Below are 25,872 nucleotides of genomic sequence, written 5' to 3'. Positions count from 1 at the left end.
AAGCACACACAACATTGGTAATGATCTGTATAGTAAATTTACTGTATACTATTACCAGAACCACAGCTACTACTGTTTTAATACCACGTAGAGAATGTATCTGTTTGTTCTGAGCAATTTAAGTCCACTCTATTCAAATACCTCTCAAGTGTGTAGGAGCTAGCAGTGATTACTTATGCATGGCCCTACTATAGTCCAGGTTCAGGTTGACTTGCTGTGATGGAAGCTGTCTTTACCCCCCCCTGCCAAACCCACCGTCTGCAGCTTGTGGGTAGATAGTGATTAATCACCCTGCAGCAGGGAACAGTGTGACCTGAATGAGAGAAAAGGAGACACTGAAACTCCTACAGTCCACTCAATTTTTTACTACAATGTGCTGTGATGCATGTGTGTTTTTTTACATTTTATTTAACCTTTATTTAGCTAGGAAAGTCAGTAAAGAACAAATTCTTATTTACAATGACAGCCTACCCCGGCCAAACACTGACCCAATCACAGCCGGTTGTGAAACAGCCTGGAATCAAACCAGGTTCTGTAGTGACATCTCTAGCACTGAGATGCAGTGCCTTAGACCGCTGCGCCACTCGGAATAGTTAATAGTATCTCACTGTTTTGTATTGTCTGTAGGTGTTTGGGCATGGCAAGGCCAACGGAGAGCCTACCTGGGCCCTGCTTCTCACAGCTAGTATCTGTGAGATCGGCATCATCATCGCATCTCTGGACGCTGTTGCCCCCATCCTCTCCATGTAAGATAATCCCACATCTAATATTCATTTTGCTTCACCTTAAACACACTATGGAGATGGTTATGTCTTGGTAGCAAGTACAGCTGTTCTGACTGAGTTCTTATTTCTGTGTAGGTTCTTCTTGATGTGCTACATGTTTGTCAACCTGGCCTGTGCCCTGCAGACTCTGCTGAGAACCCCCAACTGGAGGCCGCGCTTCAAGTTCTACCACTGGTGAGTTGAACAACTCAACATCATTGGTCTCTCTCTTAGCTGTGGGATCATCACCAAAGAGTGCTAATATTCTCAAGTGTGAAACAGTCTACTATAGCATTTATGTCTGGCACCGAATATCTGGCCAGGCCAAGTAGGTTTCTGTTAGGAAGCTGTTATTTACCTGAGTAGTCTGCCAGAGACACTGTGGGAATCTGGAGCTTGTCTTAGCCTATATTAATCCTCTATTGGCAAGACCACAACAAAAGCAGACAGAGAGACAAGATGTCCTGTCTCCAATCTCTGGCCATTATTATGATCAGAGCTGTGGTGTGACTCTAGCAGCAACAAACATCAGACTGAGGACGTGACTTCCTGTTCTTCTGCCCCACAGGGCTCTCTCCTTCCTGGGCATGAGCTTGTGTCTGTCACTCATGTTCATCTGTTCCTGGTACTACGCCATTGTTGCCATGGTGATCGCTACCTGCATCTACAAATACATTGAGTTCGCTGGGTGAGTGAGCTTCCAGTCCTTGGACTACAAAGCAGAGAAAAATTGCAACTAAGAAATAATTTATCCTTTCACATGGGTTTTTCCCAGAGCCAAGACCCATAACAGACTTGGCTGAGTCTAGAGAGAAAAGTTGTCTTTCTCCGTTTTCTTAGCAATTTATCCTGATTCTGTTCAGAGGGTTATCAAGTTGTATTAACTGAGTCACACTGATTAATGTGGCTGCTTTGAGAAATCAGGGAGTCTATATTGATGTACCAGCACTTATGTTATTCTCACACATGGGCCATCCAAAAATAAATTTGAATGAAATATAAATCAAACCGGAGATTTTCAAATACAATGGTTAAACACTGTTGGGATGTTCTTATATTCATTAGTAACTGACACTCACAGGTTACTAAACCCAAACACTTAGTACCAGTGAACATTTCAGTTAATTAATGGTTGATTGACTCGAACTCTCTGCTTGGTGGTGTGTGACAGGGCGGAGAAGGAATGGGGAGATGGTATACGTGGCATCTCGCTCAGCGCTGCTCGCTTTGCCCTCATGAGGCTGGAGGAGGGACCGCCTCACACCAAGAACTGGAGGTCAGTGACTCACAGAGAGGCTAAATGCCTCTACTCACATCTATAAAATAGACTTATAATATTGCACAAGCTTTATTCATCATCTGTACCATACTGAACTCAAGGGAAATGTACAGTTCCAGTCAAAGGTTTGGACACACCTATTCATTCAAGGGTTTTTATTTATTTTTTACTATTTTCTACATTGTAGAATAATAGTGCAGACATCAAAACTATGAAATGACACATATGGAATCATGTAGCAACCAAAAATGTGTTAAACAAATCTAAATATATTTTATATTTGAGATTCTTCTAAGTAGCCACCCTTTGCCTTGATGCCAGCTTTGCACACTCTTGGCATTCTCTCAACCAGCTTCACCTGGAATGCTTTTCCAACAGTCTTGCCGGAGTTCTCACATATGCTGAGCACTTGTTGGCTGCTTTTCCTTCACTCTGTTGTCCAACTCATCCCAAAACATCTCAATTGGGTTGAGGTTGGGTAATTGTGGAGGCACAGTTATAAAACTGTACGTAGGATTCAAATCCTTCACGTCAAAAGAAACACAGAAAGTGCTTACGCACAAAAATATTCTGATTTATAACACAGTGCGCGCACACATCCCCGCGCCGGATTCCCTTAATAAATCACAATCAACACGAAATTTGGTGCACGTGAGCGAGCGTCTTGTCCCACCCTTTTAACGCCCATAGTTGCCTTATGAATAGTCAGTGAAACGCCCCTAATTAATATTCCTCCATACTGACTGCATGACAACAATGACATCTAAAAAAAAAGACATTTCACCCAGTGTGAAATGGAAGTTCTTGTCGGGGAGGTTGAAGCAAGAACAAATATATTGTTTGGTGGACACAGTGTGGGCATTACAAACGACAAAAAGGCGTTAGATTGGCACTATGTGTCGGACGCTGTGAATGCTGCTAGCTCAGAAGGTCGGACCATCTCAGAAATAAAAAAGACGTGGTCCTGACATAAAAGTGGAGGCCAAAAAGAGGCACCGTTGACGCTATTAACGAGGTTGCCAAGGAGTTGAAGTGGGACAGGCAAAGCTTGGTTTCTGTGGATGCTTCTCTGTAAAGCTGGGCCCACTACAGCACAGAGATCCAAGAGAACAGCTCTTGGTAATCGGAAACGGATCATAAGCCACTCATCATCATTGGTCTCTCTCCAAATTCTTCCATTCGCCAAATCTTCCAACAGTGCCAAAGCAGCCATTGTGCATCATTACACATTGTAATTGCATGCCTTTTTATAGCCACCCATTTGATTGTCAAAGCTACCCAATTGCGTAACATCTTCAGGTGTGGTAATTACCTTGATTGTAACTGACCATGACAGGGCCATTATCACATTGACAGTTCTGCGCAACGATATGCAGTTTGAAATCGGAAGTTTACATACACCAAATACATTTAAACTCAGTTTTTCACAATTCCTAACATTTAATCCTAGTAAATATTCCCTGTCTTAGGTCAGTTAGGATCACCACTTTATTTTAAGAATGTGAAATGTCAGAATAATAGTAGAGAGAATTATTAATTTCTACTTTTATTTCTTTCATCACATTCCCAGTGGGTCAGAAGTTTACATACACTCAATTAGTATTTTGTAGCATTGCCTTTAAATTGTTTAACTTGAGTCAAACATTTTGGCTAGCCTTCCACAAGCTTCCCACAATAAGTTGAGTGAATTTTGGCCCATTCCTCCTGACAGAGATGGTGTAACTGAGTCAGGTTTGTAGGCCTCCTTGCTCGCACATGCTTTTTCAGTTCTGCCCACAAATGTTCTATAGGATTGAGGTCAGGACTTTGTGATGGCCACTCCAATACCTTGACTTTGTTGTCCTTAAGCCATTTTCCCACAACTTTGGAAGTATGCTTGGGGTTATTGTCCATTTGGAAGACCCATTTGCGATGTCTTGAGATGTTGCTTCAATATATCCACATAGTTTTCCTCCCTCATGATGCCATCTATTTTGTTAAGTGCCCCAGTCCCTCCTGCAGAAAAGCATCCCCACAACAAGGGGATGCTGCCACCCCTGTTCTTCACGGTTGGGATGGTTTTCTTTGGCTTGCTAGCCTCCCCCTTTTCCCTCCAAACATAACAATGGTCATTATGGCCAAACAGTTCTATTTTTGTTTCATCATACCAGAGGACATTTCTCCAAAAAGTATGATCTTTGTCCACACATGCAGATGCAAACTGTAGTCTAGATTTTTTATGGCGGTTTTGGAGCAGTGGCTTCTTCCTTGCTGAGCGGCCTTTCAGGTTATGTTGATATAGAACTCGTTTTACTGTGGATATAGATACTTTTGTACCTGTTTCCTCCAGCATCTTCCCAAGGTCCTTTGCTGTTGTTCTGGGATTGATTTGCACTTTTCGCACCAAATTACATTCATCTCTAGGAGACAGAACGCGTCTCCTTCCTGAGCGGAATGATGGCTGCGTGGTCCCACGGTGTTTATAGTTGCGTACTATTGTTTGTACAGATGAACGTGGTACCTTCAGGCATTTGGAAATTGCTCCCAAGGATGAACCAGACTTGTGGAGGTCTACAATTTATTTTTCTGAGGTCTTGGCTGATTTATTTTGATTTTCCCATAATGTCAAGCAAATCATGTCAATTAGCCTATCAGAAGCTTCTAAAGCCATGACATCATTTTCTGGAATCTTCCAAGCTGTTTAAAGGCACAGTCAATTTAGTGTATGTAAACTTCTCACCCACTGGAATTGTGATACTGTGAGTTATAAGTGAAATAATCTGTCTGTAGGTAACTGTTGGAAAAATGACATGTGTCATGCACAAAGTAGATGTCCTAACCGACTTGCCAAAACTATAGTTTGTTAACAAGAAATTTGTGGAGTGGTTGAAAAACTAGTTTTAATGAGTCCAACATAAGTGTATGTAAACTTCCAACTTCAACTGTATGAAACGGTGAACAGTAAGACAAATTACGTTTAAACTGTTTCGTTTCGATACCTCAATCGGGCAGATACAAGTGCACATCATTATTAATGAGAATACATTTCATAACATGCAAGTGATTTTTAATAATTACAGATCCAATTAAATATGATTCCCGATTAAACTGTACAACGTATTTGAGGGGTTCTTTTGCAAAAACAGATATCTCCGTTTGTATTTATTATCCTAAATGTTTTTTATTTTGTGTGCACTCCAGGGAACTCTTCATATATAATATGTGAGAGGTAATATTTCAATTTATTTTTACACAATGGTGTCAATTTCAAAGCGTTTCTCAAGTTTCATCCTTCTGCCATCGGAGTCGCAGTTTCTCATTTCTCCAGGTTATGTGTGTATGTATGGGTCAAAGTGTCCGTGGAGGAACGCACATTCTTCCTTCAAGTTAGTTTTTTAAAAGAAATCACAACGTTTGCTTCGAAAGTGGCGTGCGTCTTCTTTTGTGCCCACGCATCATTTATAAAATGAGGCCCCAGGTCATCTGATGCAACATGAAGGCCTGATTCACGCAGTCTCCTCCGAACAGTTGATGTTGAGATGTGTCTGTTACTTGAACTCTGTTAAGCATTTATTTGGGATGCAATCTGAGGCTGGTAACTGTAATGAACTTATCCTCTGCAGCAGAGGTAGCTTTGGGTCATCCTTTCCTGTGGCGGTTCTAATGAGAGACAGTTTCATCATAGCGCTTGATGGTTTTTGCGACTGTACTTGAAGAAACTTTAAAAGTTCTTGAAATTTTCCATAGTGACTGACCATGTTTTATTTATTTATGTATTGCTTAATTGAGCTGTTCTTGCCATAATATGGACTTGGTCTTTTGCCAAATAGGGCTATATTCTGTATACCAACCCCACCTTGTCACAAAACAACTGATTGGCTCTAACTCATTAAGAAGGAAAGAAATGCCACATATTAACTTTTAGCAAAGAACCCCAGGTAATTACCTCATGAAGCTGGTAGAGAGAATGTCAAGAATGTGGAAAGCTGTCATCAAGGCTAAGGGTGGCTACTTTGAAGAATCTCAAATATAAAATATATTTTGATTCGTTCAACACTTTTTTGCTTACTAGATGATTCCATATGTGTTATAACATAGTTTTTATGTCTTCACTATTATTCTAAATGGTATAAAATAGTACAAATAAACAAAAACCCTTGAATGAGTAGGTGTCCAAACTTTCGATTGGTACTGTATTTGTTTGTAGGTAACACATGCATATTCAAGTATGTTCAAAAACAGACATTACATCAACAGTCCATGTCTATCCCATGTTTTCTGTCGGTTTCCAGCTTTAGTTACTTTCTCTGTAAATCTGAATGTGACTGAATTTGATATTCCTCTTGGTTAGGCCTCAGATCATGGTCCTGGTGAGCGTGGATGCAGAACATAATGTAGAGCAGCCCCGTCTGCTGTCCCTGACCAATCAGCTGAAAGCAGGAAAAGGCCTGACCATTGTGGGCACCTCGGTGGTGGGCACATACCTGAACAACCATGCAGAGGCCCAGCAGGCAGACCAGGTCAGTATTGTCTGAGACAAACACACAGACACATACACTGATGAATGATTGATTAATCATTTATAACACCCTGGTCTCTGCCCCTGCCCCTCTCCCACTGTGTGCTCCAGTCTCTGAGGAAGTTGATGGAGACAGAGAAGGTGAAGGGCTTCTCCCAGGTGGTGATCTCCTCCAACCTGAGGGATGGAACCTCCCACCTGATCCAGGTCGGGGGGCTGGGAGGCCTGAAGCACAACACTGTGCTGGTCAGCTGGCCACGCACCTGGAAACAAGCTGAGGACAACCTGCGCTTCAGAAACTTCATTGGTGAGTTAGAGAAGTCATTTTTCCATAGGCTAACTAGGCTTTGGATGGTTTTGTGTGTTATCATCATTATGTGCAAACTCCTGTTCAATCTATTTGTAGAGGTGGTTAGGGAGACGACTGCAGCCAGCATGGCCCTGCTGGTCCCTAAGAACATTGCTGCCTACCCGTCCAATGGAGAGCGCTTCACTGAAGGCCATATTGATGTGTGGTGGATTGTCCATGATGGAGGCATGCTGATGCTGTTGCCCTTCCTTCTGCGCCAGCACAAGGTGGGAACCAACGGCCCTATTTGGACCCCATTTGGGCATTTGGAGAGATAGCACATGCCACTGGGCACAGACAATTCAATGTCTATTCCACGTTGTTTCAACTGAATTTCATTGCAATAACGTGGAAACAATGTTGATTCAACCAGTGTGTGCCCATTGGGATGCTTTTGGGTGTTGGTTATTGAGATATCAGTCATAGACTTCCATGTGTTGACAGGTGTGGAGGAAGTGTAAGATGCGCATCTTCACCGTGGCCCAGATGGATGACAACAGCATCCAAATGAAGAAAGACCTGATCACCTTCCTGTATCACCTGCGTATCGATGCCGAGGTCGAGGTGGTGGAAATGGTGAGAGACAAAAACGAAAAACTATTATATGCTCTATAAATTGATTTATTGGTGAGAGTAATAGCAGTTCAGTCGAATACTGTGCATTGATATATGTTTTAACACCCATGTCCCTTTTTAGCATGACAGTGACATCTCAGCCTATACATATGAGAAGACTTTAGTGATGGAGCAGCGCTCCCAGATCCTCAAACAGATGCACCTCACCAAAAACGAGATGGAGAGAGAGGTAAGCCCTGACACATCCCATGTAATATGTACAGTATAATTCATACGTAGGTAACTGAATTAGATTTTATATTATCAGTGTAGTTGTTAGCGATCACCAAACAAAAACCATTGTGTCCAAAAAAAAGCTCCTAAGCAGTTTCTCTAACACTTGTCATTACCAGCCATCATCACTCACTCAAATTGAAATGCCAGCAACAGGGCAAGCTGCGTGTGAATGATTAGAATTACTGAGCTGGTTTTAAAATGTCATCTCTGTGTTTGCACTTGCCCAGTGTCACATTCGTCGTACGGAGGAGACCAAGGCGCAGCGTGATGTGAATACATACTTTTAATGAAGACGGAGAACCCTTAACAAACTATACAAAACCGTGACGCTAAATAATACTAGTACAGGCAAATAGACATAAACAATAACCCACGAAATACCCAAAGAAGATGGCTGCCTAAATATGGTTCCCAATCAGAGACAACGATAAACACCTGCCTCTAATTGAGAACCCATCTAGGCAACCATAGACATATATAAACACCTAGATGATGTCCAACCCCATAAACCTACAAAACCCCTAGACAGTACAAAAACACATACATCATCCATGTCACACCCTGACATAACCAAAACAATAAAGAAAACAAAGAATACTAAGGTCAGGGCGTGACACCCAGTTTGATCTGTCTCATTAATCAAGAAAGCAGACTAAGCAACAATAAAATATCAGGGAATCTAAGATACCCCGTGAGGATTTACAGAACAACCTGTGTGATCTTACAAAGAAGTCTTCATTCTATAATGGCATGCATTTCTAAACATCTACTGAAAAACACATGCTATAGATTTATATGCATCAAATCTGCTTTGTGTTGAGCAAATTATAATATTTCAAGTGTTGACACATTTCTTTTATGTGATTTTCTGAAGTGTTGTAACAGACACCCTCATATCTCGACTCAAACTCTCATGTTTGAACTCATTTTATCTGTTAAAAGTTCAAATACCTTGTTGCTTTGACTGTCACAGATCCAGAGCATCACTGATTCATCCCGTGGTTCTATCCGTCGTAAGAACCCGTCTAACCTGCGGTCTCAGCAGAGCAGTGGGGAGCCGGCTGGAGTCAGCGTGGAAGAGAAACCGGAGGAGGAGGTACAGCAGTGTCATTTTACCTAACTCACTGACAGTGGAGGTCGGTGCCGTTTAAGATTAGAGAATATTATACTTTTTTCATGAGCATGCCCTTGTTTCTATTGCAGCTAATTGGATGACCGTCATTCATATTCCATTCTCCCAGCTCAATGTAACAGTGTATCAACGGTTTAGGCTACTACATGATACTCAAATTTTCCCTATCATAAGGTTGCCACAACCAAACCTATGAATGAAAGTTTGTAACTTAGGTGCACACAGGTCAAGAGAAAAATGTGCCTGCATTTAGCTGATCTAGGGTGTAATCATTAGTCCAACAGTTGCAAACGAGAGTTTCTATTGGACAAATTCAGGCATGTTTATCCCCGTTTCGTTCTGTTTGCTTCCATTTAAGAAACGTTTTTTAACAAAATCGGTGGAATGAATACACGCGTAAACACGTTCACTTTCATATTCACTTCTCGCATCTATGCACTCTCCTCCTCTCACCTTTTCCCTTTGCTTGTTGACTTCAATGCACAACACATCAGCTGTATGTGACCAGGTGAACAACCATTCCAAGCCAAACCATATCCGCTGCACACAGCCGAGATCATTGTCACCATATTAGCTAAAGTAACGTTATAGTCAACATAGCTAATAGAACTAATGCATTAGTAAACCCGCTACAATCATGCAGTAACGTTACAGTGTACAGTCAGTAAGCAGTTTAGCACTTACACCGGCAGGCCCCGGTGGTAATAAATTAGTAAAACCAAAAGCTTACCTTGATTTGGAAGAGTTCCAGTGTTGTGTTGGATAGTCATAGCCAGCTAGCTAACATAACATCCCTCTCTTTGAGCGGAGTGTTTGAGTAGGCTAAACTAGCTAGTTTCATTTTGCTAGCTCGTTCAGCTATCATTTTGGAAGAAATGAATTCGTTCCTAACTGTTCAACTATTGTCTTTCTCTATCTTTGATGCACTGCACTGCTAGCTAGCTGTAGCTTATGCTTTCTGTTCTAGATTCATTCTCTGATCCTTTGATTGGGTGGATTGGGTCAGTTCATGCTGCAAGAGCTCTGACAGGTTGGAGGACGTCCTACGGAAGTTGACATAATTACTGTTTAAGTCTATGGTAGGGGTTGAGAACCAATGTACCCAGAGCAGGACGGAAACTAGCTGTCCTCCAGCTACATCATGGTGCTACCCTACAGAGTGCTGTTGAGGCTAATGTAGACCTTCATTGCAAAACAGTGTGTTTTAATCAATAATATGGTGATGTGAATATATTTAGTATAGTTTTATCTAAAAAGGAATTTAAAAAATAAAGTTTTCCCATTTTTATTTGTATTAAATTCACTGAGGGGGATGGCCCTCCCCTTTCTCCTGTGAGGAGCCTCCACTGCTCTTTGATAACCCTTTGTAGTATAATAATATAACATAATAATATATGTCATTTGCAGGCACTTTTATCCAAATCGACTTACATCCATGCGTGGATACATTTTACGTATGGGTGGTCCTGGGAATCAAACCTGCTATCCTGGGGTTGTAAGTGCCATGCTCAGCCAACTGAGGAGCAGAAGATTACTCTATCAGTCCTTCTTCATTCTGCTGTTTAAACGTTCTTCTTATTTCTCACCATCTTTCACATCCACTGTATTTTTCTTTGTTCTACTGTCTATCCTCTTTCTCATCTCTAGGCCTACTGCATTACCTAATCCTCTGTCCTCTGTCAAAATGCCAATTCTCTCGCTTTGACATTGTCCTCTGGCTTGTAGCATTTTAAGGGGATCTTTTCCTATGCAGCATAAAGAAGGGATATGACAGAGCAGCGTCTTACATACTTGCTTTGCTAAAATGACCCAATTGTGCTTTCAACTCACTGCCTAGTGGTGGTCTGGTGTTTTTGATGTGTCACCCCAACCGACAGATGTCTCTTTCTTTCCTTCACCCTCCCACGTTGTCGTGCGGTGCCCTTCTCTTAGTCTGTGGCTGTCTCCCGCCCCAAACAGGTGCAGCTGATCCACAATAAGAACGCAACCCCCACCAGCCCAACGTCCCCCATCACGCCTGCAGGGGGAGTTGCCACCCCCGGGTCGGAGGTGCAGATGACCTGGACAGACAAGGCTGAGCACCAGGCCGCAGCAGCCCACCCAGAGCAGGGCGGGGTCAAAGACATCTTCAACATGAAGCCGTGAGTCTGCTTTCACTTTCACTTCCAATCACATTGTGTCCAAAGGCTTCTGCGGACATCAGCTACTTCTAAAGTAAACAGAGGATAAGGAGAAAGTATTTATAGGTTGTTGCTGTTGGGGAGTGGCAGTGGTTTAAAAACTAGTTTCAGGAGTAATGGCCCAAAAGTTTGAAAGGCTTTTAGTGTCATTCGCACAGCACAACTTCTCAATGTATCTTCAGTATTGTAAAGAGTCATCTTTGCATTGTCATTCTCTTCTTACCATGCTGCAGGGAGTGGGAGAGCCTGTAAGTATTATATTGTCATGAGGTTTAAATTTCTTTCATGCAAAAATAGCAGTAATGACACAACATCCACCCTGTACTGTATTCCCTCTTCACCTGTCTGTCCCATTAGGAACCAGTCCAACGTGAGGCGCATGCACACAGCTCTGAGGCTCAACGAGGTCATCATGAAGAAGTCCAAGGATGCCAAACTGGTTCTGCTGAACATGCCCGGACCACCCAAGAACCACATGGGAGAGGAAAATTGTATCCTATCACTTCTTTGGCATGATGCATCATATTATAGCCTAGCGTATTATATGATATTATATTATAACATTATGTGGCTTATACTGCCATTTAAGTAAGTGAAACCAAAGGGAAATACAAGATAGCAAATAGCTAGCATGAATAGACTATGAACGCCAGTTGTGAAAACTTGCATATTCCTTAACTCTAATCTTCTGTCAGATATGGAGTTCCTCGAGGTCCTCACCGAGGGTCTCAACCGGGTCCTCCTAGTACGTGGGGGTGGACGTGAGGTCATCACCATCTACTCCTGAGAAAACAACCTCAAATCAAAACATCAACCCCCCCACCACCCACTCACCTAGCATCTTAATGGTTTATGGCCCCTGCTTCTATTCCCCCTACACTTTTACATTTTTCCATTCCCCCTACACATCCCTCACATCCCACTAACCCCTCCCCAGACACACACACACACACACTCATAACATATCAGCTCACTTTGCACCACGTAGTTAGTACCCCCCCCCCCCGAGCCCCCTAAAGGCACTGGCTGAATTCTCTTTTACTATCAGTCACTCCTCCCATCATCTAGAAAGCTGTGGCATCAACCTGTTATTTTATGGCTATCAGATCACTAGATGCCAAATGGCACATGAGTTTCTCCTTATACTGAGGAGTGGACATATCCCAAAGACAAATTATTCCCCAAACTAAAAGTAATTTCTGTTTGGCAGCGCCAATGTCTTTTTTCTGTTTGTCCTTGTGTTTTTTTCTACCTGTCTGTCAATATTGTTGCTTTTCTTCTTCTTTTTGTAGGGATGTGGGTTACTTGCAAGAGAGGGATTGATATCTTCTCATTGCTGGTCTATTTTATTTCTTACTTTTATTTATTAATCTGTTCCAGTGTTTAGAGGATACACTTCATATCTTTTTCTCTTTTTGTTGTTGTGCGTTAGTTGTTTTAATGTAATGTACGATATGATGTGTTGAGGGAAGGGGATGGGTTGAGAATTCATCAATCATCATCAGCATGTCTTCCTATCGATTTTCACCTTGGGGACAAGGTCAGTTGACGAATCCTGGGCAGCAGCACAGTCTATATCAATTTGAAGGAAGGAAGGATAACTGCATGCATAGGCACAGCACACAGTGACGTGTGGAGGAGACAGGCAAACTGCTACTAGGATGCTGTTGTCAGGATTGAGGTCAACTTCATACCAGTCAGTTCACAGATGGGAGTTGAAATGTAATCAATGAATTGAATGGATTACATTTCTCATTGAACTCACTGAATTCTGATGGTTGGTGTTGATTACTGTAAATAGTGTGCTTTGTCCTATCATTTAATACATACTATTACCAGCTGCACCTGATGCTCCTCCTGATCAGTGACTAGTGCTGACAAGACTTTTAGGTGGCATAAACTATTGTTATTACAGTTATACAACTGTAAGGAGAAACCCTGAAATGTATTGATATAAAGTAGATATGGATGTCAAGAAACTACTGTGTTATAATCTAAAACAAAAGTCCATGTGTTTGAAACTATATTATCAAACGGCAACAATTTTAATATATTACCATGTAGTCTACATTAGAACATGTAAATTGCTAATTTAGAGACACTCATAAACATATAATGTTTGTGATACACTGATATATTTTAGTAAATACCTCTGTTTTACTTTGTCATCATTTGGTTTACACTAATTCCAGTCTAGAAATGTGAATTCTACAATTCTTGCCAAATACAAATATACAAATTGTGCCATAGGACAATAAATAACTTTTTGATACAAACCTATTTTTAGTACAAAGGCAAAACTGTGTAGTGAATGAACAAACTATGCTTTAGATGGAAATTAGCAGTGAAATTACAACTGGTTTGAATGGATATTTTTGAAGCCAGCGCAAATATTCACAACCTTGGACTAGAATGGGAAGAAACGATTTATTGTCAGTGTGGCACAGCTATTTATTTGCGAAATATAATATGACTGTGAATCCCTATGTTCTGCATATTTACAAGGGTATGTCTAAAGAATCTACCCTGGAATAATACATGAATCATATTCATTATTTTTGTAAGCAAATATTATACAGATATATGTACATACAGGTCGACCTCATATTTGCAAGTATTTAACATGTTAGTTTCTGTGCACTGGATGGCACTGTTGAACACGTGATAGAAATATAGGGTATATGATATACATTTGTATGATATTGTTTTCGGAAGAAAATGATTTAATTCAATTTACTGAATAGTTTACGTAAAAACAATATATTTTGTGTGTGATGAACACTGTATTCTGTGAAGGATATTCTTAATCTAACATATTAGGACATATTATAGATGTTCTAAAAACAATTAAAGCTGCTATTCTGATTCATGTGTAAATATTGAACCAAAAATAAAAATTTAAGAAGTCTATTAATCAGATTGGGTACTAGGAAGGGTATACAGGGTTTGAGTTACTTGGGTAGCAAGGCAGGGATGTTTGACACTAGTCAGTGGTTTTCAACACTGTCCTTGAGGTTCAACAGTCAGCTACAGTTTGCTCCAACAAATCACATAGTTCATGAAGTTATTGACCTGGACATGACGCTGTTTTCTTTGTGAAAAGATCTGAAAAAAAATCATAGCTGACATTAGTCAATCAACATCTCCACTGAGCATTGTTTAGTTGGAGAAAATGTAGCCACAAAACAACATTTTGAACTTGTTATTGAAAGGCAGGTCTAAGGGCAGATGAAAATATATACATACAATCCTTCATGGAGTTTATTTGAGATATTATTAAATATTCGGTTGTTACCCAAATATATTTTAAAATATGCTGAAATCAGTAAGAGGACAGACCTACTTAGGTGTTTGACTGGTCCCATAGATACCAGTAAGACACTCCGTGTTTGTTGACAGCTCTAAGCTGAGTGAGAGGTGATGAGGTTTGGGGTTAGATAGTGGTAGATAGTTATCCTCAGTCAGCACACTTTTTACGTGGCACACAAATACTACAGAAAAACAAAATAATATAATCTTGGAAATATTTAACTATACAATCTATAATAGTATTGAAGTAAAATAAAAAATACTATAACATATATACAGTAACTGGACATATGAATATGATATGACTTGTTTAAAAGTTGATGGTTGAAAACAATGTATTTTTTTATATTCCTGTTGGCATGGTGTTTGTAACAGTAGTTGCATATATCCTTTTAGACAGGAGTTGGTTAGTTGTCATTGAGGACAAGACACGTAGCTCACAGTTGTGTCACTTTTCTTCTCACTTTTTTGTTGATAAATTAATGGGTGAAGAAAATTGTCCAAAGTTTATCTTTTGAGTTCAAAATAGGTAGTTGATATGTCTCAGATATCCCAGACCTAGGGCAAGAGCTGGAACATTGTTTACATTGTGGGAGGCAACCTGTTTGCCTAGGGAAACTAGTAATTGAGTCAATATGTTCGGCCTCAGTCATCATTTAACTACAGAAAACATGAAAAGATATGGAGATTTGGAGCTGTGGATTATGATTTGAGTGTTAAAACTCTGGTATATATGCAATACAAACCTACTGTAAACCTAAAACATACTGCTGTTCAAAAGTTTGGGGTCACTAAGAAATGTCTTTGTTTTTGAAAGAAATTCACATTTTTTTGTCCATTAAAATAACATAAAATTGATCTAAATACAGTGTAGACATTGTTAATGTTGTAAATGACTATTGTAGCTGGAAACGGCTGATTTTTTATGGAGTATCTACATAGGCATACAGCGGCCCATTATCAGCAACCATCATTCCAGACACTCTAATGTACTTGTCCTCTTGCTCAGTTGTGCACCGGAGCCTCCCACTCCTCTTTCTATTCTGGTTAGAGCCCGTTTGCTCTATTCTGTGAAGATAGTAGTACACAGCACTGTACGAGAACTTCTGTTTCTTGGCAATTTCTCACATGGAATAGCATTCATTTCTCAGAAGAAGAATAGACTGACAAGTTTCAGAAGAAAGTTACTTGTTTCTGGCCACTTTGATTCTGTAATCGAACCCACAAATGCTGATGCTCCAGATTCTAAACTAGTCTAAAGAAGGACCGTTTTATTGCTTCTTTAGTCAGGACAACAGTTTTGCGCTGTGCTAACATAATTACAAAAGGGTTTTATTAAAATGATAAATTTGGATTAGCTAACACTATGTGCCATTGAAACACAGGAGTGATGGTTGCTGATAATGGGCCTCTGTACACCTCTGTACACCTATGTAGATATTCAATAAAAAAAATATTCTGTTTCCAGCTACAATAGTAATTTGCAACATTAACCATGTCTACACTGTATTTCTGACAAAAATGTGGCTTTTCTTTCAAAAACAAGGACATTTCTAAGTGACCCCAAATGTTTGAACGTTTGTGTATATACAGTGGGGCAAAAAAGTATTTAGTCAGCCACCAATTGTGCAAGTTCTCCCACTTAAAAAGATGAGAGAGGCCTGTAATTTTCATCATAGGTATACTTCAACTATGACAGACAAAATGAGAAGAAAAAAATCCAGAATATCACACTGTAGGATTTTTTATGAATTTATTTGCAAATTATGGTGGAAAATAAGTATTTGGTGGCAATGACAGAGGCCAAACGTTTTCTGTAAGTCTTCACAAGGTTTTCACACACTGTTGCTGGTATTTTGGCCCATTCCTCCATGCAGATCTCCTCTAGAGCAGTGATGTTTTGGGGCTGTTGCAGGGCAACGTGGACTTTCAACTCCCTCCAAAGATTTTCTATGGGGTTGAGATCTGGAGACTGGCTAGGCCACTCCAGGACCTTGAAACTGTCTTACGAAGCCACTGTCCTTGTCATGCTGAAAGACCCAGCCACGTTTCATCTTCAATGCCCTTGCTGATGGAAGGAGGTTTTCACTCAAAATCTCACAATACATGGCTCCATTCATTCTTTCCTTTAAACGGATCAGTTGTCCTGGTCCCTTTGCAGAAAAACAGCCTCAAAGCATGATGTTTCCACCCCCATGCTTCACAGTAGGTATGGTGTTCTTTGGATGCAACTCATCATTCTTTGTCCTCCAAACACGACGAGTTGAGTTTTTACCAAAAAGTTATATTTTGGTTTCATCTGACCATATGACATTCTCCCAATCTTCTTCTGGATCATCCAAATGCTCTCTAGCAAACTTCAGACGGGCCTGGACATGTACTAGCTTAAGCAGGAGGACACGTCTGGCACTGCATGATTTGAGTCCCTGGCGGCGTAGTGTGTTACTGATGGTAGGCTTTGTTACTTTGGACCAAGCTCTCTGCAGGTCATTCACTAGTTCCCCCCATGTGGTTCTGGGATTTTTGCTCACCGTTCTTGTGATAATTTTGACCCCACGGGGTGAGATCTTGCGTGGAGCCCCAGATCGAGGGAGATTATCAGTGGTCTTGTATGTCTTCCATTTCCTAATAATTGCTCCCACAGTTGATTTCTTCAAACCAAGCTGCATACCTATTGCAGATTCAGTCTTAGCCTGGTGCAGGTTTACAATTTTGTTTCTGGTGTCCTTTGACAGCTCTTTGGTCTTGGCCATAGTCGAGTTTGGAGTGTGACTGTTTGAGGTTGTGGACAGGTGTCTTTTATACTGATAACAAGTTCAAACAGGTGCCATTAATACGGGTAATGAGTGGAGGACAGAGGAGCCTCTTAAAGAAGAAGTTACAGGTCTGTGAAATTTGCCAGAAATCTTGCTTGTTTGTAGGTGACCAAATACTTATTTTCCACCATAATTTGCAAATAAATTCATTAAAAATCCTACAATGTGATTTTCTGGATTTTGTTTTTCTCATTTCGTCTGTCATAGTTGAAGTGTACCTATGATGAAATTTACAGACCTCTCTCATCTTTTTAAGTGGGAGAACTTGCACAATTGGTGGCTGACTAAATACTTTTTTGCCCCACTGTATTTATTGGAAATTGATATTTTGTCAGAATAGGAGTTCAGCTGTGTCCATCCCCATATCAACAGTTTGACATGGACGAAAAATGTTGTCCGGCCTTGCGAGTACACTCATGAGCCTACTGTTATTGCATGAGGACGATGTTTAAATTACTGCATTCTTCTGAATCAAGTAGATCCGTCCATTTTTTGTGCGTGGGGTTATTGGGTACATGAGATGGCAAGTGCTGGAGCCATAGAACTATAGAGCTTAAATATCTATGGTTGGAAAATGACTGTGCGTTGGTACATGGATGTATGTTGTGCAGATAATGTGTATGTTTGGCTACAGCATGGCTCTTAGATATGTGGTTTCTAAAGACACATAAGATTTCCCCTATAACCTACCAATCTACTGATCCACCAGCAGTGTGACTGTGGTAGTTAATAATATTATCAAAGACAACCACCTTTGGCAGCGGTCAGAGAGACCTTTACAGAATGGTATCACATTCCCATGTTTGATGACTCGATCTCTAGAAGTGAGAGGGATTTCAGTGACAGAATTGTTGCAGTAAAGCTGCCATCCTTCAGGTGTTTCCAAAGTATCATGTCCCAATATACATTAGATGCAAAAAAAAGATGTCAGATAATTTACATCCATTTTTTAACAGGGTGTGAAAAGGGCTCTCGAATCCATGTATTCTTACCATGTTACATTGGACCTTGCCTTGCCGACTACATTGAAACTATGAGATATGAAAGTGTTATTCAGGAATGCACTTCTGTTTACAACCCTGTAAAATAACTTGACCAATTTAATTAGACAACCGCTTAATTAATGTAGAATCCAACATGTTATATTGCTGCGAGGCTATTTGTGTCAGTCCAAAGCAGATACAGGCATTGCACTGTGATAGTTTTAGCGCATGTGTGCACAAATGTGAATAACTGTGATTTGTTCAATGCATGCAAGTAATGTGCACTGAGTGTACAAAACATGAAGAATATTCGGCAGGGCATAGATTCTACAAGGTGTCGAAAGTGTTCCAAAAAGGATGCTGGCTCACATTGACACCAATGCTTCCCACAGTTATGTCAAGTTAGCTGGATGTCCTTTTGGTGGTGGACCATTTTTGAAAGACACAGGAAACTGTTTAGCTTGATAAACCCAGCAGCATTGCAGTTCTTGACACAAAACGGTGTGCCTGGTACCTTCTACCATACCCTGTTCAAAGGCACTTAAATATTTTGTCTTGTCCATTCACCCACTGAGTGGCACACATACACAATCCATGTCTCAATTGTCCTAAGGCTTAAAAATCATACTTTAGCCTGTGTCCTCTCCTTCATCTACACTGATTGAAGTGAAATCACCAAGGGATCATAGCTTTCACCTGGATTCACCTGGTCAGTCTATGTCATGGAAAGAGCAGGTGTTCTTAATATTTTGTTCACTCAGTGAATACTACAGTTTGTTTCTGCAATGTAATATTCATTTATTTATTTTACAATTTCGATAAAGAATTTGGCCACAAGTATTTCATTAACTGTGTGAAACTAATCACAGGGTCAAATAAATGCAATGGTCCTACTGAGCATATTTTATACATGTTGATTTAGATTGAAAATGTATTATTATGCAATTATTTAACTACAACACATTTGCCCCCCCCCCCCAAAACAATGATGTTAAGTTGCATACATCAGCTGCTTCCAGTGTAGTGTAATCATTAAAGTCACAAGGGAAATAAAACTTAAATCAATCATAACATTTGAAGGGCTATTCAGTCCAAGGAAATTTAGACACATAATTATTTTTAGAGAACGTTCCTCCATATCTGTGTCTCAAATGACACCCTTTATTTGCAATTATGTGCATATTTGGACTTGTTCAAAATGTGTGCACTATATTTGTAATGGGGTGTCATTGGAAATATACCCCATGCTCCCATTTTATGTACTAATTCCAACTGCTGTTCTGCACAACCACCCCATACTCTTCTAAAATAGCAATTGTTTTCCATACAGACCGATTCTTGATTAAGCAAGGAACTTTTTAGTTGTTTTCACTGAGGATGATACATAGTGTGAGTGGGATTTGGTAGCTTTTACTGAGAATGCACTACTGTGTGTTCAGTATTCTGGTTCCCTCAGACTTTAGAACCTAGTATATGCATGTAGGTGTGTCGTTTTCATGACAGTAAAGTAAACCTCAACACATTGTATTAATGTTGAATAAGCCTCCTTTTTTAGAAGGTAGAATTTTTGTGCAACCCTCATGATTCCTTCATCATCTCGAGAAGTGTGTGCACTTAATGCGAGCAAGAAAAACAAAACAAGAACTAGTGTTTCTAAATCTTCACTTATGATACTGTATTTATACTTGGTCCATAGGAGCATTGTAACACATTTTTAAAGGTACAACTTGATGTAGATCTAAAGATAACTATATTGATTAGTAGGTGTTTTGTGTTCACAATTTTATGTTCACTCTCCTAGCAACAAAAGTGATGATGTAGTGTAAAAATGTAGTGGTGTGTGTGTGTGTGTGTGTGTGTGTGTGTGTGTGTGTGTGTGTGTGTGTGTGTGTGTGTGTGTGTTAGAGATGACGGTGTATGTACCTGTAAGGAAGGGATAAAGACATATCATCTGTAAATACATCAATAACTATCAAAGTAGAACTTAGATGTTTAATTTGTGTGTCAATGCAAGTTGAATATTTTACAGATATAGACATATGTATTATCTATTGTGTTCAATAAGGATATATAAACAGTTGTTTTACCATGTTGTTTTACCATGTCAAAGGCTTATACATCAACAATGGTTAATGGTTTCCTCAAACCATTTTATAGATTTGTCTGTACAAAATGCAATAAACGAAAGTAATTTTATTACAACTTTGCTTGCAGGTATATTCTTTGTTTATTATCAAACTATTGAGGGTCTCACTAAACACAAAAAAATGCTCATCTTTAGTCCAGTGACATTTCGTAGACAGAGAAATACTTTGACTTGTGCTATGTGCAGTATCGGTGATCTATATCTGTCTATATTAGTTACTATGCTTTTAATAAGCAGTAATGTATTACAAACGTGTTATGTTACAACACCTAATAGGAAGTGCACATGCGCACTATTGGGCTGGGGGCCGTATTTTTTTTTTATTTTGTAATTTGTTTAAAAAAAAATGTTATAATACAAAATGATCAACAACTTACATCGCTACATCAAACATGTCTAACAAAACCAAAAACACAGGTATGAACAAGAAAATATTAAATACATACAAAAAATAAAATATACAGTATATAGATAGATTCTAAAATATTTTTTTTATCTACACACAATCGCCAAAATGACAAAGCGAAAACATATATATATATTTTTTTTGCAAATGTATTAAAAACAAAAAACAGAAATACCTTATTTACATACAGTGCCTTGCGAAAGTATTCGGCCCCCTTGAACTTTGCGACCTTTTGCCACATTTCAGGCTTCAAACATAAAGATATAAAACTGTATTTTTTTGTGAAGAATCAACAACAAGTGGGACACAATCATGAAGTGGAACGACATTTATTGGATATTTCAAACTTTTTTATCAAATCAAAAACTGAAAAATTGGGCGTGCAAAATTATTCAGCCCCTTTACTTTCAGTGCAGCAAACTCTCTCCAGAAGTTCAGTGAGGATCTCTGAATGATCCAATGTTGACCTCAATGACTAATGATGATAAATACAATCCACCTGTGTGTAATCAAGTCTCCGTATAAATGCACCTGCACTGTGATAGTCTCAGAGGTCCGTCAAAAGCGCAGAGAGCATCATGAAGAACAAGGAACACACCAGGCAGGTCCGAGATACTGTTGTGAAGAAGTTTAAAGCCGGATTTGGATACAAAAAGATTTCCCAAGCTTTAAATATCCCAAGGAGCACTGTGCAAGCGATAATATTGAAATGGAAGGAGTATCAGACCACTGCAAATCTACCAAGACCTGGCCGTCCCTCTAAGCTTTCAGCTCATACAAGGAGAAGACTGATCAGAGATGCAGCCAAGAGGCCCATGATCACAGCTGAGGTGGGAGACTCTGTCCATAAGACAACAATCAGTCGTATATTGCACAAATCTGGCCTTTATGGAAGAGTGGCAAGAAGAAAGCCATTTCTTAAAGATATCCATAAAAAGTGTTGTTTAAAGTTTGCCACAAGCCACCTGGGAGACACACCAAACATGTGGAAGAAGGTGCTCTGGTCAGATGAAACCAAAATTGAACTTTTTGGCAACAATGCAAAACGTTATGTTTGGCGTAAAAGCAACACAGCTCATCACCCTGAACACACCATCCCCACTGTCAAACATGGTGGTGGCGGCATCATGGTTTGGGCCTGCTTTTCTTCAGCAGGGACAGGGAAGATGGTTAAAATTGATGGGAAGATGGATGGAGCCAAATACAGGACCATTCTGGAAGAAAACCTGATGGAATCTGCAAAAGACCTGAGACTGGGACGGAGATTTTTCTTCCAACAAGACAATGATCCAAAACATAAAGCAAAATCTACAATGGAATGGTTCAAAAATAAACATATCCAGGTGTTAGAATGGCCAAGTCAAAGTCCAGACCTGAATCCAATCGAGAATCTGTGGAAAGAACTGAAAACTGCTGTTCACAAATGCTCTCCATCCAACCTTACTGAGCTCGAGCTGTTTTGCAAGGAGGAATGGGAAAACATTTCAGTCTCTCGATGTGCAAAACTGATAGAGACATACCCCAAGCGACTTACAGCTGTAATCGCAGCAAAAGGTGGTGCTACAAAGTATTAACTTAAGGGGGCTGAATAATTTTGCACGCCCAATTTTTCAGTTTTTTGATTTGTTAAAAAAGTTAGAAATATCCAATAAATGTCGTTCCACTTCATGATTGTGTCCCACTTGTTGTTGATTCTTCACAAAAAAATACAGTTTTATATCTTTATGTTTGAAGCCTGAAATGTGGCAAAAGGTCGCAAAGTTCAAGGGGGCCGAATACTTTCGCAAGGCACTGTAAGTCTACATATATCCACTAATTCCAATATATCCATGACATTCATGATTTCCTTAAGTGCCTGAGGGTGATAGTTTGTGGTGTGATTTCCTTTCCGGTCCATAGAGGTATTTAAGACCGTATTAAAATCTCCCACCATAATAATAGAGTCTAGTGTTGCTTGTAGAGTTGATAGAAAGAAGCTTGGATCATCATTATTCGGACTGCATAGGTTAATAAATCATATCAGTTTATTGTCCAATAACATATTTAAAATAATCCATCTACCTTGAGGATCTGTTTGGACAATTTGCACATTTGGATCAAAATTATTGTTAATTAAAACCATCATGGGTTTCCTGTAAACAATATATTATATTCCTTCCTTTAGCCAGGTAAATACTGATTGTCTTTTCTTATTATCTGCTAGGCCATTACAATTGTAACTGGCTATACTTATTTCACCACCTATCATAATGAGACACCACTTTCAATTATTTTTATCAAAATATATGTTTGTAAACGTACCATTAAAAAGTAACATGATGATTGAGTGTCTATATAGCTGTACCATGATCTTTGCCTTTCTACTAAGTAAACCTCCAATTGGTCCCTACTATTCCACCCGCTAAAAGCCCTCCTCATCCCGAGTTGATTTGTCATCCCAATGCCCGGCAGACCACCCTCGACCCCCTGTATCCCATAACCCATAACCGACTGGGATCCATCCTTTGAAAAGAGCACACAGTGCCATTTACCAAATTGAAGTGGATTAACTGCCAAATGCATTTCCATTGCCCTCACCTCAATTTGTATTATATATAGCTGTGGATCATCCTCTATTGTCCCTAACATCTTTTACTTCTTCGCAACAGTTGTGGGATACACACATACACACTCAACCCATACCCCCACACAACCATAAGCTGATGGAGGTCAGATGTACACCTTTTCCCTGAAACACCCACAATACGGTCACCCGTATTGACCATATTCCCAAGCATCTCCATGCAGTCCAAATTTGATTCTGTGCCACTAGGGTCACAATAATATACCCCCTCTCTGAATGTCCGAGTGTGACCCCCTCCCCATGGGTTACTGCAGCTAGTGTTGCCAGCACTGCCACTGCCTGGGTGGGGGCACCCCACCGGAATCCCCACCGGCTAGGTACAAGGTCATCAAGGTTCTCATTAGCAGCTTTGAGAATTTCCTTGTGTAGTATGCTCTCCCTTTAGGGGGCTTTGGCTTTGCAGGACCAACCTTGCCAAGCAGGCTCAGAATCTTGAGGGGGCAGTGCTGCTCTTGGTCTCTGACCATCATTTGGCTGCATACAGACCGCTTACAGCATGCACATAAAACAGTTAGGGACTTCTCCTGAGTCTCTGGGTCATTCAGTTGGGTGTCTGGGTATAGGGTCATGGACCGTACCATTAAAATAGGATCATAAATAAATAATTAGATATCATTTGTTTTAAAATGCAGTTCCCCATTATAGGACAATAACAAATCAAATGTATAATCTATTTTAAAACTGTTCCACCATGATAGGACAATAAATAAATAAGACGTATAATTCATTATAAAAGTATATCCATCATCTGAACAACATTGAAAGCCCTCTCATACCCTGGCCCACAGCAATACATTGGCTTTGGGATATGCAACCATTTCATTACTCACTCACTCAACTTACAAACATATCTAATAAAAATAAACGTACACCACACCATCCACACATACTGTGCTTTCTTTTACTTCGTTTTTATCTTCACTATGTTGAATTAGTGCTTGTGTGTTCAATTAGTTATATGTGAAGATATATATAAAATCTATATTTTTTTATTGTATTGTTACAATCCATAACCGGTATAGAATTGTGTTTATTTTCCTCATCTATGAGAACTGCAATTTTTAAAATAACCATGGAGTAGTCTTTGTGTCTCTGAACAACTGGTTATTAATATATAGTTCATCAACGACGAGAGCTACTCGTTTCGCTTTTAATCTATTTTCTTTTAAAATTGGATACAGAACTTTGCGCCGTTCTGCAATTTCCTTCGGAAACTGATCATTCATGCCAATTTTGGCCCCAGCAAGTCTTTTACCCAGGCTTTTAACCATTATTTTATCTTTAAATGAAGCAAATTTGGCAACGATTGGGCGGTCATACCTTTGGCCTCTCTGTCCGAAGCGGTGTACACGTTCAAGATGGATTTTGTCGATAACTTCGCGTGGGATCTGAATCACTGTAAGGAGGAACTCTCTAACTACAGATTCAGGAACTTCCCCTTCTTTCTCCTGGATACCTGTAAGTACCAGATTCTCCCTCATTGACCTAGTTTGTATGTCCAGTAAGGCTTCCTTCAGAACGGTGTTCTCCTTTTTAATTTCGTTCATTTCGGTTTCAATCTTATTGACTGTCCCTTTTAGCTTGTGTGTTTCCTCATCTCGAGGCTTGCCTCTTTTATATCCTTACTAACTTATTCAAGTATACCCAGTTTGTAATTTATTGATTTTAACAGATCGGTTTCGACCTTTACCAATCCCGGTGGTGAAATTATTAAATTGTCTGTGTCTGTAGAAGAGTCAAGTTTCCGTTTTGAAATCGGTTTCTCTCTTGCTTCTCCTTCATTTAGGAAGAAAATAATTTGTTCAAAACTGTTGAACTATTTTATTTCTCTCTCTTTGAGCCAACTACTCACTACATTTTATGCACTGCAGCGCTAGCTAGCTGTAGATAATGCTTTCAGTACTAGATGAATTCGCTGATCCTTTGATTGGGTGGACAACATGTCAATTCATGCTGCAAGAGCTCTGATAGGTTGGAGGACGTCCTCCGGAATTTGTCATAATTACTTTGTAAGTCTATGGAAGGGGGTGAGAACCATGAGCCGTTGAAACGTTTGACCCAAGTTAAGCAATTTAAAGGCAATGCTACCCAATACTAATTGACTGTATGTAAACTTCTGACACACTGGGAATGTGATGAAAGAAATAAAAGCTGTAAATCATTCTCTCTACTATTATTCTGACATTTCACATTCTTAAAACAAAGTGGTGAGCCTAACTGACCTAAGACAGGAATTTTTTATTGGATTAAATGTCTTGTGATGTGAAAAACTGAGTTTAAATGTATTTGGCTAAAGTGTAAACTTCAGGACTTCAACCGTATATACACTGCCGGTCAAAAGTTTTAGAATACCTACTATTAAAGGGTTTTCTTTATTTTAAAATGTTTCTACATTGTAGAATAATAGTGAAGAAATCAAAACTATGAAATAACACTTTTGGAATCATGTAGTAACCAAAGAAAAGTGTTTAAAGGACTTAGAAAAAATGCAATTGGCTCAGAACAGGGCAGCACAGCTGGCCTTTGGATGTACAC

The 25,872-nt window shown here is 39.7% G+C and overlaps 1 protein-coding gene across 1 annotated transcript in view; it reads left to right on the top strand.

Moving 5' to 3' along the window:
• LOC110531958 (solute carrier family 12 member 5) overlaps positions 1 to 15,256 on the top strand; it is a 102,361-nt gene extending 87,105 nt beyond the window's left edge. Inside the window, exons 13-26 of the mRNA XM_036987843.1 lie at positions 628 to 746; positions 861 to 959; positions 1,333 to 1,452; positions 1,936 to 2,040; positions 6,374 to 6,542; positions 6,653 to 6,848; positions 6,948 to 7,117; positions 7,335 to 7,466; positions 7,588 to 7,695; positions 8,716 to 8,838; positions 10,834 to 11,015; positions 11,288 to 11,302; positions 11,412 to 11,545; positions 11,750 to 15,256. Of these exons, the coding sequence (XP_036843738.1) occupies positions 628 to 746; positions 861 to 959; positions 1,333 to 1,452; positions 1,936 to 2,040; positions 6,374 to 6,542; positions 6,653 to 6,848; positions 6,948 to 7,117; positions 7,335 to 7,466; positions 7,588 to 7,695; positions 8,716 to 8,838; positions 10,834 to 11,015; positions 11,288 to 11,302; positions 11,412 to 11,545; positions 11,750 to 11,841 (1,764 nt within the window). The 3' untranslated portion in view covers positions 11,842 to 15,256. The remainder of the gene's footprint in view (positions 1 to 627; positions 747 to 860; positions 960 to 1,332; positions 1,453 to 1,935; positions 2,041 to 6,373; positions 6,543 to 6,652; positions 6,849 to 6,947; positions 7,118 to 7,334; positions 7,467 to 7,587; positions 7,696 to 8,715; positions 8,839 to 10,833; positions 11,016 to 11,287; positions 11,303 to 11,411; positions 11,546 to 11,749) is intronic.
• Positions 15,257 to 25,872: the final 10,616 nt, after the last annotated feature.

This window comes from Oncorhynchus mykiss, chromosome 9 (genome assembly GCF_013265735.2).
Source record: "Oncorhynchus mykiss isolate Arlee chromosome 9, USDA_OmykA_1.1, whole genome shotgun sequence".
Classification (NCBI taxonomy): Eukaryota; Metazoa; Chordata; class Actinopteri; order Salmoniformes; family Salmonidae; genus Oncorhynchus; species Oncorhynchus mykiss.
The sequence above is the reverse complement of the archived record's forward strand: the minus strand, read 5'-3'. Positions and strand labels throughout refer to the sequence as shown.